Source organism: Rhinolophus sinicus, chromosome 13, assembly GCF_057876585.1.
Source record: "Rhinolophus sinicus isolate RSI-liver-muscle chromosome 13, RSI-T2T, whole genome shotgun sequence".
In the NCBI taxonomy this organism is placed as follows: Eukaryota; Metazoa; Chordata; class Mammalia; order Chiroptera; family Rhinolophidae; genus Rhinolophus; species Rhinolophus sinicus.
Genome location: NC_142513.1, coordinates 48,340,768 through 48,355,347, shown reverse-complemented (window position 1 = coordinate 48,355,347; position 14,580 = coordinate 48,340,768). Strand labels below are relative to the sequence as shown.

Below are 14,580 nucleotides of genomic sequence, written 5' to 3'. Positions count from 1 at the left end.
CTCTGCACCAAGGGACAGCCTCAAGATACCTGAAGCAAACCTGACAGAAGAGGAGAAGAGACACAAATACCAGAAACAGACGTACACAAACACGCTCAGCTGATTTTTGTCACGTGTGAAAAAGTAATTTAGCGGAGGAAGGACACAGTGGTATCAGTGGTATATCTGGAATATGCAAAGAACTCTCAAATGCAAGTTAAACAAAACAAAACAACTGACCGCACTCTTGGCATTTATCCCAGAGATATGAAAACTTACGTTTACCTAAAAAACTGCACGTGACTGTTCACAGCTACTTTATTCATAATATCCCAGCACTGGGCACGAACTTGAAGTCTTTCAACCGGCAACAGTTAAAAAGAATGGTAAATCCGTAAGGAATAAACACTACTTAGAAATAAAGGCGCACTACTGATACATGGAGAACTCTGGATGATTCCCAAGGAAACAGGCGGAGTAAGAGAAGCAAATCCCCGAAGGTCACATACTCTGTATAATTCGTTTATATCACATTCTTGAAATGACGAAATTAAAGAAACAGATGACAGATCAGTGTTACCAGGTCTGGGAAGGGGCGGGGCATGGAGGTAGGTGTGGCTATGGACTTGTCCTCTTCACTGGGTCCTACCTGTGCCAGGTGCCAGGTAGGTACCTGTGACTTGACCCCTGAGGGAACTGGGCAAAGGGCACACAAGCCTCTGAGTTATTTCTTACAACGGCATCCGAATCTACAACTATCTTAAAATAAAAAGTTTAATTAAAGTGCCGGCCTAGGGGGTCAGGAGGTTGGAGCTCTGTGCTCCTAACGCTGAAGGCTGCAGGTTCGATTCCCACATGGGCTGGTGGGCTCTCAACCACAAGGTTGCCAGTTCAATTCCTCGAGTCCCGCAAGGGATGGTGGGCTCTGCCCCCTGCAACTAAGATTGAACACGGCACCTTGAGCTGAGCTGCCACTGAGCTCCCGGATGACTCAGTTGGTTGGAACGCGTCCTCTCAACCACAAGGTTGCCGGTTCAACTCCTGCAAGGGATGGTGGGCTGTGCCCCCCACAACTAGCAACGGCAACTGGACCTGGAGCTGAGCTGCGCCCTCCACAACTAAGACTGAAAGGACAACAACTTGAAGCTGAACAGCACCCTCCACAACTAAGATTGAAAGGACAACAATTTGACTTGGAAAAAAGGCCTGCAAGTACACACTGTTCCCCAATAAACTCCTGTTCCCCTCTCCCAATAAAATCTTTAAAAAAAAAAAAAAAAGTTAAAGAAAATTAGTAGAGACAAAGAGGCAGATAAGGGGATCAACACACCAACACACCAGAAAGACACACTGAGGCTCACAGTGTATGTGCCAAACAAAAACTCTTGAACACAGGAAGCGAAAACTGAAGGAGCCAAGAGGAGGAAGAGACAAATCTCCCACTAGAGACCACGCTACACCCTCTCTGAACAACTAATGGGACTACGAGTCAGAAAACCAGCAAGGCGTCTACCAGCAGATGTAAACCAGCACTACAGGACACGCCACAGCACACTCACAGTACTGAAGTCACGCAGAAGTTCTCTGACCATAAGGTACCAAACTAGAAAGCAGTACCAGAAAACAGGAAAATATTTAAAAATCCCTGGAAATTAAACAACATACTTCTGTTTAAATAAGGGTGCAAGAAGAAGTCTCAAAATACATTTAAAAAACTACATAGATATGAAGGAAAATGAAAATATAACTTAACATTTGGAATACAGCTAAAGCAAGGCCAAGAATAAATTTAAAGCAATAGATGCTTACACAAGGAAAGAGGAAATGTCTTAAACCAATAATCAATGTTTCTAGCCTCAATAAGCTAGAGCAAAAGCAAAATAAGCCCCAAACAAGGAATACAATAATAAAGAGCAGAAATCAATATAACTGGAAACAGGAGAAAAATAGAGAAATGAAAAGCTGGCTCTTATCGATAACTTCGAAAAGGCTCTGAGTAAGACTGAAAAGGAAAAAGAGAAAACACAAATGACTACTGGCAGGAATAAAAAAGGGGTGATCAGTTCAGGCCTTCAGACATCAGGAGGATAAAACGGGAAAATTATGAATTCTGCACACATAAATGTGACAACTTACATGAAATGGATCAACTCCTCAGTAACAAACTGCCACAACTCACCCAATGCAAAAGGTCATTTCAGTAGTCTTATTAACCATTAAAGAAATTGAATTTGAAATTAAAAAGCTCCCCAAAAAGAAAATCTCCAGGCCCAGATGGTTTCATTGGAGAATTCTACCAATCATTTAAGAAAGACATTTCAACACAATCTCTTCCAGAAAGTAGAACACTTTCCAACTCCTTTCATGAGGCCGGGATTAACTCTGATGTTAAAACCAGTCCAAGACAATACAAAAAAATACCAAACTACAGAGCAATATCTCATGAACTTAGATACGAAAACTGTCAACCAATTACCAAGTCTAACTCAACTATGAGCCCAACGGGACTGACTGACCAGGGTGAGCAAGGCCAGTTCGATATTGGAAATCCCATTAACAAAACACGCCATATCGACAGGTTAAAGAAAAATCATGGTCTCAACTGATGTAGAAACAGCCCATCTGTGATAAAACTCTCGGCGAAACCAGTACCGAGCAGAACCTCCTGGAACCTGTAGAGCACTAACTGGTCACATGCTGCCTGATGACAGGGATAGATTCTGAGAAATGTATCGTCACATGTATCTGAGTATCAGCGTGCACATAAACACATACCTAGTTGTTACTGCCCCCTCCCTGCACACCTGGGCTGTGGGTACCGCCCCCTCCACTCCTGGCCTGTGGGAACCGACCCCTCCAAACCTGGGCTGTGTGGTACAGCTGTTGCTCCTGAGCTGCAAGTCTGTGCCAGGTGTTACTGAATACTGTGGGCAACTGTAACACAATGGTAAGTGTCTGTGTGTCTACACACCGAAACATTGAAAAGGTGCAGCAAAAATACAAAGTGATCTTTGTCCGAAAGATACAAAGTGGTCTACCTGCTCAGGGCACTTACCACGAATGGAGCTGCTCTGGGTGAGTCAGTGTGTGAGGGGTGAGAGGATGTGATGGCCCAAGACATGAATGTCCCCTACTGTGGACTTTGCAAACACTGTACACTTAGGCTACAATCAACTCACAAAATAACACGAGATTAAATCAAGCACAGGAGAAAACGATGCCATCAAGAGACATGGTAAACACAAGACATGTGGGGCCGTTGCCAGCGTCACACAACATACTGTTTACAGCAAACTATTTTGAATAAGTAAAGAGTCCACTCTAAAATAACAACAAAAAAGTAAATACGTAAACCAGTAACCCAGCCACTTCCTATCAGCATCAAGCACTGCACACAGTACACGCTGCATGTGCTATGCTTTTAGATGATGGGCATTGCAGGTGTGTGTACACCAGCGTCGTGCCACATTAGGCATTAGGATGGCCATGACGTCACCAGGCGATAGAAATTTTCAGCTCCATTATAACCTTCTGGGACCACCTTCCTATATGAGGTCTGTCATTATGCGTTGTACGCTAATATTAAACAATAGTTAAGGAATGAATGCTTTTTCTCCTAAATTAGGTTTTCACTTCTATTACTCCTACTCGCCACAGTGCTAAAAGTTCTAGCCAGCACACTAGGCAGGAGAAAAGAAATAGGAGACATACAGATTTAAAAGGAAGAAATATAACTGTCCCAATTTACAGGTGACATGGTCATCTACACAGAAAACCCCTGGAAGTCTACAAAAGACTTCTAAATTGAGTTTAACAAGGTCAGAGGATGTAAGAGCAACATGTAAAAATCAACCACATTTCTATATACTAACAAGAAACATGGAAACCAAAATTAAAAATACAACCATTTACAACTGCTACAACGGAAATCACATACCTAGGCATAAATTAAACAAAACATGTATAGGTTCTGTACACCGAAAACATCAAAATGCTAATAAAAGAAATCAAAGAGAACCTAAATAAGTGGAGAGCTATACTGTGTTCCTAGATTGAAACAGTCAACACAGTGAAACTTCCCAATTTGATCTTAGTGTAATTTCTATCAAAATCCCATCAAGGATTTTTGCAGACATTGACAAGGTGAATATAAAATTTATATAGAAAAGCAAAGAGTTGCTAAAATAATTTGGAAAAAAATCTTTTGGAAGATTTCTGAATGGAAGAAAGGTACATACCCCATATACCTACGGCAATAAACAAAGGTGGCACTGGCGGCGACACACATGCACACAGATCAACAGAAGGGCACAGAGAACTCAGAAACCGATTCACACGAACCTTACCAATTGATTTTTGATAAAAGAGCAAAAAACAATTCAGTGAAGAAAGGCCAGCCTTTTCAATAAATTGTATGGGAACAACAGGCAAAAAAAGTGAGTCTTGACTAAAGTCTCATGTATCATTTAAATACGGACTCAAAGTGGACCACAGACTTCAATGTAAAACTACAGAACTTTAGGAACAAAGGTAGAAGAAAATCGTTAGGCCAAGAATTTTATATTTGAAATCAAAAGCATGATCCATAAAAGGAGAAATTGGAGTTCATCAACAAAATTAAACACTTTTGCCATGCAACAAATTCTGTTAAGATCTTCAAAAGATTTTCAAAAGATCAAATGACTAGCTACAGAATGGGAAAAATATTTGTAAACCACATACCTCACAGAGGACTAGCATCTATAGATAACTCAAAATTCAGCAGTAAAAAGAAACCAGACGTTTTACCAAAACCAATATACAGATGGTAAATAAGTACATGAAAAGATATCCCACATCATTGCTATCGGGTTAACTCAAATTAAACCACAATGAGGTATCACAACATATCCAGCAGAATGGATAAAATCAACAATCTTGACACCACCAAATGCTGACAAGGATTTGGAGAAACTGGGTGGCTCACATATGGCGCAGGGAAATGTAAAATGGTGTGGCAACTCTGAAGTAGCTTGGCAGTTTCCTTAAAATCTGAACACGCACTTGCCATAGGACCCAGCGATTGCACTTTTGGGCATTCATCCCAGAGAAATGAAAACCTACGTTCACATAAAAATCTGTGCCTAAGTGTTCATGGCAGCTTTATTCCTAAACCCAAGTGTCCGTCAACAGTTGAATGGTTAAACCACTGTGGCACATCCACACCACAACATACCAGGCAGCAATAAAAAGAAATGAGCTGTTAATCCATGTGACACCTTTGATGGATCTCAGGAAATCAGGCTACAAAGGGACAGGGCGTGGGAGTCGGCCGGTGACGAGAGTTCTGTGCTTGGATTCAGGCAGTGGTTATGCAATCTATAGATGTGATCAAGGTACATATAAAAACCATATACACATACAGGTATGTGCATGAAATCTGATGAAATCTGATCATGGTCTAGAGATTGTCCCGATACCAACCTCCTGATTTTTGACAATGTTACAGGTCTGCAAGATGCTACAACTGTGGGAAGATGGATAAAGGGTACACGGGATCAACCTACACTTACAAAAAATTCCGCAGAATCTGTCATTATTTCAAAGTAAAATTTAAAACACAAAAACCTTCTCACAAGGAAATCTCAAAGGCCCATTGTCTCACTGGTGAATTTCATCTAATATTTAAGAAAAAAATAATCCCAATCTTACACAAATATTTCTGAAAATAGAGAAGGGTACTCACTCTTTCAACTCATTATATGAGGGTAGTGAAACTATGTATACAGGAAAAGGAAATTACAAGTCAGTATTTCTCATGACTACAGATAAAAACAATTCTTAAAAAATCTTAGCAAAATAAACAGTGATATGTTTATAAATTAACAGACCACAACTAAGTTGGGCTTATCTAGGAATGAAAGGCTAATAAACATCGAAAAAGTCAATGGAATTAATCACACTAACAGAAGGGATCAAACCTGATCGAGTCTCTGAGACAGAAACTCACTGCCAGAAAGAGGCCCTGCCTCTTACCCTAAAAGAACAGGCAGGGAAGGGCATTTCAAAGTCAAACAAATTAAACCAGGGCGAGCTTTATCAGCAACTGGAAAACACACAAAAAACTGCTTGGGACTCAACATTTTCACACTTTGTTTTTATTAATGCTATACTTTTAAAAGTTCATGTTTTAAATATAGATTTTTTAAAATAATGATTTATTTTCATTAATTTGATTATTGGTAAGTTTTAGTAGAAATATATTTTATAACATTAAAAATAAAAACCACAATTTTAGTGTTTCATATTACACTAAATATAATGTTGGTAATTTTTAGTTGAAATGTATTAAACAGTTTCAAAGTTTTTTTTACTCATTTCATTTTAATGAATTCCAAATACTTGACATGAAATAAATACCAACTGGATACCAATATTGCTATTTTCCCCCTGGTATTATAATCACCATTCTAAGTCTCCAACTTCCTACTAGTTGTAGGCTCTATTAATGAATTAATATTTTCATATTTATGTTGACAAAACTAAGAGATTGAATTTTGTTTAAAAGATTTTTAGAATATTAACTGTGAGAATGAGTGGGAAGCTGTTATACCCATCATTTCACGTGCATTAGCTTGCCCTTCAAACCATGTATTCACCCCCAGGAATGATGTTATTTTAAAAGCTAGAAATAAAAGGAAGACCTAAATTTAAACAATTTCTTCATAGGAACAGCACAAGATACTGTCAGCTATTCTTAGAGAAACATTAAGATGCTACAAAGTCTAACTATCTGTGATCAGCATGTCACTAACAGAAGCCACTGTGACGCTCCCTGGGACACGAGTGAGCTTTTCCTGTCACCATGTTATCTCAGCCCTTTCATGGTTGGAAACTTCAAGTAAGTTTCAGAACATACGTTCAGGTTCACAACCACTGCTAAAAATGACCAAGGGTGTATTAAGAAGAGGGAATCCCATCTGCCTCCTACAAACAGGTGAAGAGCAACTTAAATAACAGAAGAGAATAAGCATAACACGGTACTGCTGGTTTCTAGACACTGTTGATGTTGGTTCCGGTGCTCTCAGCTGTGACCAGCAGGCAGCCATCTGTTCGCCTTCTCACCTCAGCCCAGCAGTAGGAGCCAAAAGGGCACCTCTGTCCCCAGCCACCGATACCAGCAGGGGAGGAGGGAGCCCGTGTCTCACGACTGGATGGCCAAGTGCAGACGAAGAGCCAGTGCGGTGGCAGGAGCCTGACTGGAAGCAGGAAGATGGTGGGGACTCTGCCTGTTTGTCTGAGATGTGGGGGCTGCGTCCCCAGGTGTAACAGAAATACTACTGTGTATCTTGGCATGTTATCCTGAGGATTAAGTACAAGAATGTACCATTTCACACAAAAGGTGCTTCCTGTAAGGAAGGTGAGTAACAATTCACAAACAGAATTAAAAGAAAGGAGAAATATTCAGAGGTAGAAGTTCTATTTTCATCGTCTCCTAACCAGTAATAAGCAGTCTAATCAGAATCACTAGGAATAGGAGGTAATCCGTACCCCAAATGGAGAAGAAACACTTCTTTTGTATGCGACTTACATACAACACTTCATTGAAGAAATAAATCATAAGATGAACAATACAAACTGATGATTATATTACATTACAAACACACTTCTAATTTTATAGATTGAGAATCTGTGAATTTGCTTCTTTGGAAGGTAATACCTAGAGACAAAGGTCTAAAACATAAAGCACACATCCCTTTGGTGAATTAAATCTTCCTTTGAAGAATGAAGTGAATGTGAGAACATACTTGCTAAGGATATATCCGATAAAGGGTTAATAGCCAAAATATACAAAGTAAATAGCAAAAACACACAAAGTCAGTTTAAAAATGGGCAGAGGACCTGAACAGACGTTTCTCCAAAGAGCACATAGAAATGGCTATCAAGACTAATCATCAAGGAAATGCGTATCAAAACCACACCTGTCAGAATGTTATCATCAAAAAGACAACAAAAAACAAATGTTAGTGAGGAGGTGGAGAAAAGGGAGCCCTTGTGCACTGTTGGTGGGAATTTAAACAAGTGCAGACCATATGGAAAACAATGTGAAGGTTCCTCAAAAAGTAAAAATGGGAACTGCCATACAAACAGCAATTCTACTTCTGGGTATTTATCCAAAGAAAACAAAAACATAAATTCGAAAAGATACGTGCAGCCCTATGTTCACTGCAGCATTATTTACAACAGCCAAGACATGGAAGCAATCTAGGTGTCCATTGACAGATGATTGGATAAAGAAGTGGTACATACACAGTGGAATATTACGCAGCCATAAAAATGAAATCGCACCATCTGCAACAACATGGATGGACCTAGAGAATATTACACTAAGTGAAATAAGTCTGACAGAGAAAGACAAACACCATATGATCTCACTTATATGTGGAATCCAAAAAGAAAACCAAAGGAAACGAACAAACAAAATGAAACAAACAGACTCTTAGATAGGGAGAACAAAATGATGTTTGCCAGAGGGGAGTGGGCAGGGGGCTGGGTGGAAAAGAGGAAGGAGTAAGAGGTATGGATTTCCAGCTATAAAATAAGTCTTGGGGATGTGATGCACAGCACAGGGAATGGTCAGTAATATCGTAATAACTATGGACAGCGACAGATAGTCACCAGACTTGTGATCACTTTGTAAAGTATACAAATGTTCAATCACTATGTTATAATACACCTGAAACTAATATATATTGTATGTCAACTGTAATCGAAAAATGAGATAACATTTTTTAAATAAAAAGATAGGGATCTGGAAAAAAAAAAATTCAACCACTCACCTGATCAGCACAGAGTCCCGGGTGTAGCCACCATCATATTCTGTAGTTTCTTCTAGTGCTTGGAAATCTAGGTTCTGGAAATTGAGAAAACGTGGCTTAACACCTTCCACAGCACAGCATCACAAGCAAGAAATCAGTGAGTGGCACTCTGCAGACACCTGCTTTCTTACCCGGCTTCCACATATAAGCAATTCAATCTCCTCTGGTCTGAACAGGTACTTTAAGGGGGATTCATTGGTCACCATGTGAAAACCTCTCCGAAAGGCCTTGAACTGTTTTTCTACTGATTTGTTGAGAATGTAGTCAGAATAGAGATTGACAAATTCCTGCAGGAAACATTAACCACAAGAATTTCTTACATAACACATACACAAACACAGCGTGGCTTTCTTCACCTGCATTTGTTTTTATTTTCAGAGAGAAAAAACATTCAAGAATATTTTAAAAAATTCAAACTTTACACATACAAAGGAAAACAGCTTTAACAATTCCACAGCTCTCTGAAATAGCCAATATTAAGCTGTAAAAAGGCCGTGTACATACACTAGTAATACATGTTAAGTATCAATTTTGATATTTTATTAAATAAGACTGAATATGAAAGCTGGGCCTCAGCTAAGTGTGCAAACACAAGGGACATTTAAATCATGGAGTCATCGATTTATAAAAGCTACCATTTTTCCTAAAAGCAGAATGTACTTTGGAGCAAACCAGGAAGTATCATGTTTTCTATTCCAGAATCTTTGGGAAGTTGCCTACCGTCCCCACTTCCCCAAATCCCTGTGTTACTCGATACCTAAGCTACGGTGCCCATCACAACAGGGAAGTTACTTTGTGAGCGAGCATGATATGCTATCAAAATGATATTGATGTGAACACGCTTTTAAAGGTTTATTATATACGCATCATCATTTTCCTGCTATGTTCTAGGTTACTCCTGTTTCCAGACGCTTACTTTTCTTGTCAATATGAAAACACAAATCTGATTTAAAGAATACTTCTCAGCAGTGTAGTTAGGCCACACATACATCCATGTGGGTTCATTAAATGCAACTATCATTTGTCTGGTGACAAGGACCTTAGTCACGAGATGCCTGATTCCCTTTCCTCTGCAGCTTCACGATAAACACCCTGCTTCCTGCTTTCCAGATCACAGCCACACCGCCCGCTGCTCAGTGGGCCCTACTTCCAGCCTCTTGCTGTACAAGGGGCTCAGTGCCGGACTGTGAACTCTCACACCAGCTTACAGCCCAGATGTAGAAAACTTGGTCCATTTCCTTTACAAGAACCTGGTTACTTGACTTGGGTCTTTGTACGGACTGTATTAGATACGGTGATGGAAGGAGAACTGACTCTGGGGGGTGAACAAACAGTGCAATCGGTGATGGATTATAGAATTATGCACTTGAAACCTATATAATTTTACTAACCAATGTCACCCTCAATTCATTTAATAAATAAAATAAAATTACAGGCATACATGCTTTGATATTCTGTTAACAAAAAGAGAAAGGCAATGATATAAAAACATTTAGTACCTTCCTGTTTTCATTTGTAATTGGAATTTTATCACCATTTTCCTTCAGATCATACATCATTGGATTACCAAAAAGGTCTGTCTGAGATATCTGGAAAGTGATCATCATATCATCTTCCACATTCCCTTCATACTCCAGTAAATCTTTTAAACTCTGATACAGAACCTAACAACCAGAAAGGGAAATTAAGGTTACCATACGACTACAAAATACAACAGTCTGTAATGCTCTTCTTGGAAGAAAAAAAAAAAAAAAAAGAACTTTGACAGTTGGAATTAAAACACAGATGGTAACCCTCCTGTCCCAAACAGTTTGTGATACAGGAACTAAAGATTGTCAGTCACTGGTGAGACACCCCAGACCGCCACTTCAGCAATGAGCTCACACTGCTCGCTCCACGAAAACCCCAAACGTGTCTCGGGGTAAGGAACAGCTGGGGAGGGGACAGACACACTGACGGCGGCCACCATGCCCCTTATTTCACCTGCAATCTGATATAATCAATCTTATAAAGCCTGCTTGCTGACAGTGAGTGATACATAAAAAAGTGTCCCCTCCTTTCAGGTTTGAAGTGTTCATGGTACTTCTGACAGATTAAAACAATTTTATCTTACTGGGTATAAATATTAACAAAGATACCAAATGAAAACTTTAATATTTATATAAATTAAACTATATGTTTGCTTCTACATAAAATCTAAAAGATCTAATAAAAAGTGACAAAGACTTACGGGGTGAGAGTCTCCCAAGTCCCGGAAAGTTCCTTTTTTCCCCATTAGCTTCCTGTAGACAACCATGGGGAAATGTACATCCAGTATGCAGTTATTGTAAATAGCCAGACCCAGTACTATGCCAATCAGAGTGAACTGACCCTCAGTTTCGAAAGAGGAAGGATTAAACCAAAACAATTTTGTAGATTCATCATATGTGAACATACCTGTAAGAAATGAATTTTGAAAATACATTACTCTTACATTTTATTAAAAACTGATGAAATACAAAGTACATATATTTTATGTATTTTAAAACAGAAATATAAAATAATTATAAAAATAAAAAATAAAATAATTAAACATGTAAGTAAGTATACTTATAAGTGTTAGGTACACAACATTTTTTTCCTCTATTACATTAGCACTGGAAAAACCAAAGTTTAAATATAGAATTATAAATTGTGGCAAATAGTAGTACTGTCTATAATTTTAAAGAAGTCAAAGAAACAAAGTAATAAGCAACTTTCATGACATTTTCCAAAAAGTTAGGGAAAATGTTCATTAAATTCAAGCTCTCTAATCTTCTAACACAGATGAAAAGTTAATTTGCATCCATACTTTATCCACGAATGGTTGAAAAATAAATGCAAAACAAAAAGAAAAAAGGCTACCAAATTTTGAAAATGTTGCACTTATAAAAGCATATTTCGTCCACATTTTAGGAAACAATTCTGAATTCCATTAAGGAAAAGTTTTTTTTTTTGTTTTTTCAACATTATACAATGGTCCCATGAAGTTTTTCTAGCACCTTTCTAACAAAGTCAGATGATGTCAAGTACATACTTAGGAAAACTTGATAAACTTAGATTATGTCCAAAACTCAAAACTATTTAATACACATATTAATCGTGGGCCAGTGAGTAAAATAAAAGCAGTTTGCAGCTTTCAGTTTCACATGCCTGTCATCACGCAGAACCCAAGCCTGGAATCCTTATGTCACTCATTTAAAAACAGAAATCTTTAGTTTTGCCTATTGCCTATCTAAATAACCATTGTTCAGGCAGAACTGTCTTCTTCCCTTTAGATGAACACCTAAGGAAAAGGTTAAATGACATTTGAATTGAATTTACAACATTTTTCATTTTACTAAAATATTTTTCCGTTGCTACATGAAAACTGAATGAAAAATAGTTTAGGAATTAGGTCTAAAAAAGACGGAAATTTCATATGAATACAGCACAAATAAATCAATTATAAGATTTTTAAAAGCTTAAAAATATTCATTTTCACATTCAGTTTAAGTTAAATATAAAAGAAACTTTAAAATGTCCCCTTGGTCATAAGAGTATAGATTAAACTACAACATTTTTCCAATGCAATTTAATGTTCATGAAATAACAGTTTGAATATTATCCAATTCGTACTTGAATTTCAGTTTACAGTTAAACTTTTTTTTACAGGCCTACATCACATATATTGGAATGCTAAAAATTTCATTTAGTTCTAAATATAGTATTAATGGGGTCAAACAGTCTAAAATAATTACAATTAATGAATAAATTTGATGAAATCTCGCAAATGTATGCCCTTGGTAGCAAAAGCAACAAACTACAAATTAATCAGGATATAAATTACACAGGTCACAGCTCTCATCTCTGCGTATGAAAGCTAATTTGAGGTACATGGAGATTCCACTCTGTGCACATTTTTTTCAGGTACATGGAAGAAAACCACTATAAAGGGTGTGGCTCTACTAAAATTTTCTTGTTTGATATTTCTATTGTCATCATTCACTTACATCAAGTAGAAATGGTAATGTATGCTTTTTCTTAAAAGCATTTCTGCTTATAATGTAAGTATACTTTAGCGCTAATGTTTAACATTTTAGATACATCAGAACCTAGAGCTAAGGTTTACCCAACTTATGAAGCTTATAAATTAATTTTCTATCTCAAAAAGGGCATGGTTTTACTTTCAACAATTTACATACCAATGACATAGCCTTCGGATTATTAATAAACATTAGCTAGACGAGACACATCCTCACCTTAACTGTATGTCATGAACTCAAAATGTCTAAGTCCATATATATGACCCACTAAGAACAGGAAAGTCACTTCAGTGGACACACTGACCCAGTGTGTTCTCACAGCTTAAGGCAATTATCTGCGGTCCCTGTGGTCCGTTCTTCACAGTTCTGAGGGGACCTTTAGTGAAATTCTTTCCCTATCATTGTTATGCATTCAATTTTAAAAGGAAGCAAAGCCAGTAACCAAATGACTACATTGTAGAATGGAACCCGTTCAGGATTACCAGTTAAGTACACTATCCAGAAGCTGCTGTCATTTCCCTGTTCGACACCGCCTACCTCTGTCAGGGAAATTCAAATTCTTCAAACTGTAGATCAGTCTTTCCCAAACTGTGTTCAGTGAAAACCCTCTGGGGAGGCAAATATTATCAGATGGGGGACAGAAAGAGGCTTCTGGAGTTCAAAGAGTGGGAGAGAACATTACAGTATTAACCACCTCCTCCCCGCCGCCCAAATCCTGCAGCAAATACACCCAACTAAGGGAAACCAGCCAGTGTTTGCAAACTCTGGGCCGGATGCCCAGGCGAGCCATCCTCGAGCGTGCAGACCACTGCTCTGCGGAACTCTTGTCTGCAAATGCTGACTGCGGTTTCAGACCACCTGCTCTAATGGGCCGCTCTAAAGGGTTCAATTTCATTTACCTAAGAGAGAATCCCCCATGCTAAAATATTTGGCTAAGTAATCCAAGTAAGAACTTGAAAAGGTGAGTGATGCAAATCAGTTCCAGAAACCCACCGATTCAGTCAGTATTTGTGCTTCTAGGTGAGCCACACCCACCATCTTCTGCTGCTCTTAGTACCTGACAATATGTATAAACCAAGGTACACAATTTCTGCATTCAAAACAGTACGACCCCATGGCACATCACTAGAATATTTACCAATATCTGGATTGAAGATTTCCTCCACAACCAGCTGAAAAAATTCTTTGGAAACACCTCCCTCATCAACGCCTTGTTCTCCTTCGAATTCCACATACAACTGTTTCTTCAAGTCTGCAGGATTTTCCATGGCGATCATCTCTAGCTAGTGAGTGAAAAAATAAAGCGAAGAGATGATGAGTGCCGGCACGGGGATGAGCAGAACGAAACAGTAGGTAGGGCGAGGGGGCAAATACACGTTACTGACTTTTTGTTTGTTTTAAACGGAAACAGGAAGCAAATGCGTAAAAAAAAGCTAGTGAGGGCAAACATTTAGTCTCGTAGATAACGGAAAAATAGGACAGAAAAGAAACCCAGCATAGAATTAGAAAAGGGTTACTTTCTAACTACTTATTTCTTATGCAATTGACAAAGAATACAAATAGAATTAGATTTTGTTACTTGTATATAACAAACCTGGGCTGTAAGGTTAGGACATGGAAAGAAGACAGCAAAACGCATTAAGTGACTACTCCAACTTTTGCATTTCAGCAAAAATAATGGAATATAAAAGTCTGACTTC

General features: G+C 38.4%; 1 protein-coding gene across 7 annotated transcripts in view; it reads right to left on the bottom strand.

Annotated features, from left to right (window-relative positions):
- The window catches only part of UBE3A (ubiquitin protein ligase E3A), a 78,134-nt gene that overhangs the window by 14,979 nt on the left and 48,575 nt on the right, over positions 1–14,580 (bottom strand). For 6 of the 7 annotated variants that reach the window (XM_074317681.2, XM_019753202.3, XM_074317680.2 and 3 more), the window contains 5 exons: positions 14,019–14,163; positions 11,068–11,273; positions 10,337–10,501; positions 8,969–9,124; positions 8,799–8,872 (listed from right to left, as the gene is read on the bottom strand). In XM_074317681.2, the coding sequence (XP_074173782.1) occupies positions 8,799–8,872; positions 8,969–9,124; positions 10,337–10,501; positions 11,068–11,273; positions 14,019–14,163 (746 nt within the window). Of the gene's footprint in view, positions 1–6,100; positions 7,368–8,798; positions 8,873–8,968; positions 9,125–10,336; positions 10,502–11,067; positions 11,274–14,018; positions 14,164–14,580 lie in introns of those variants that run through there. The other variant, XM_019753208.3, reaches the window with a different exon arrangement.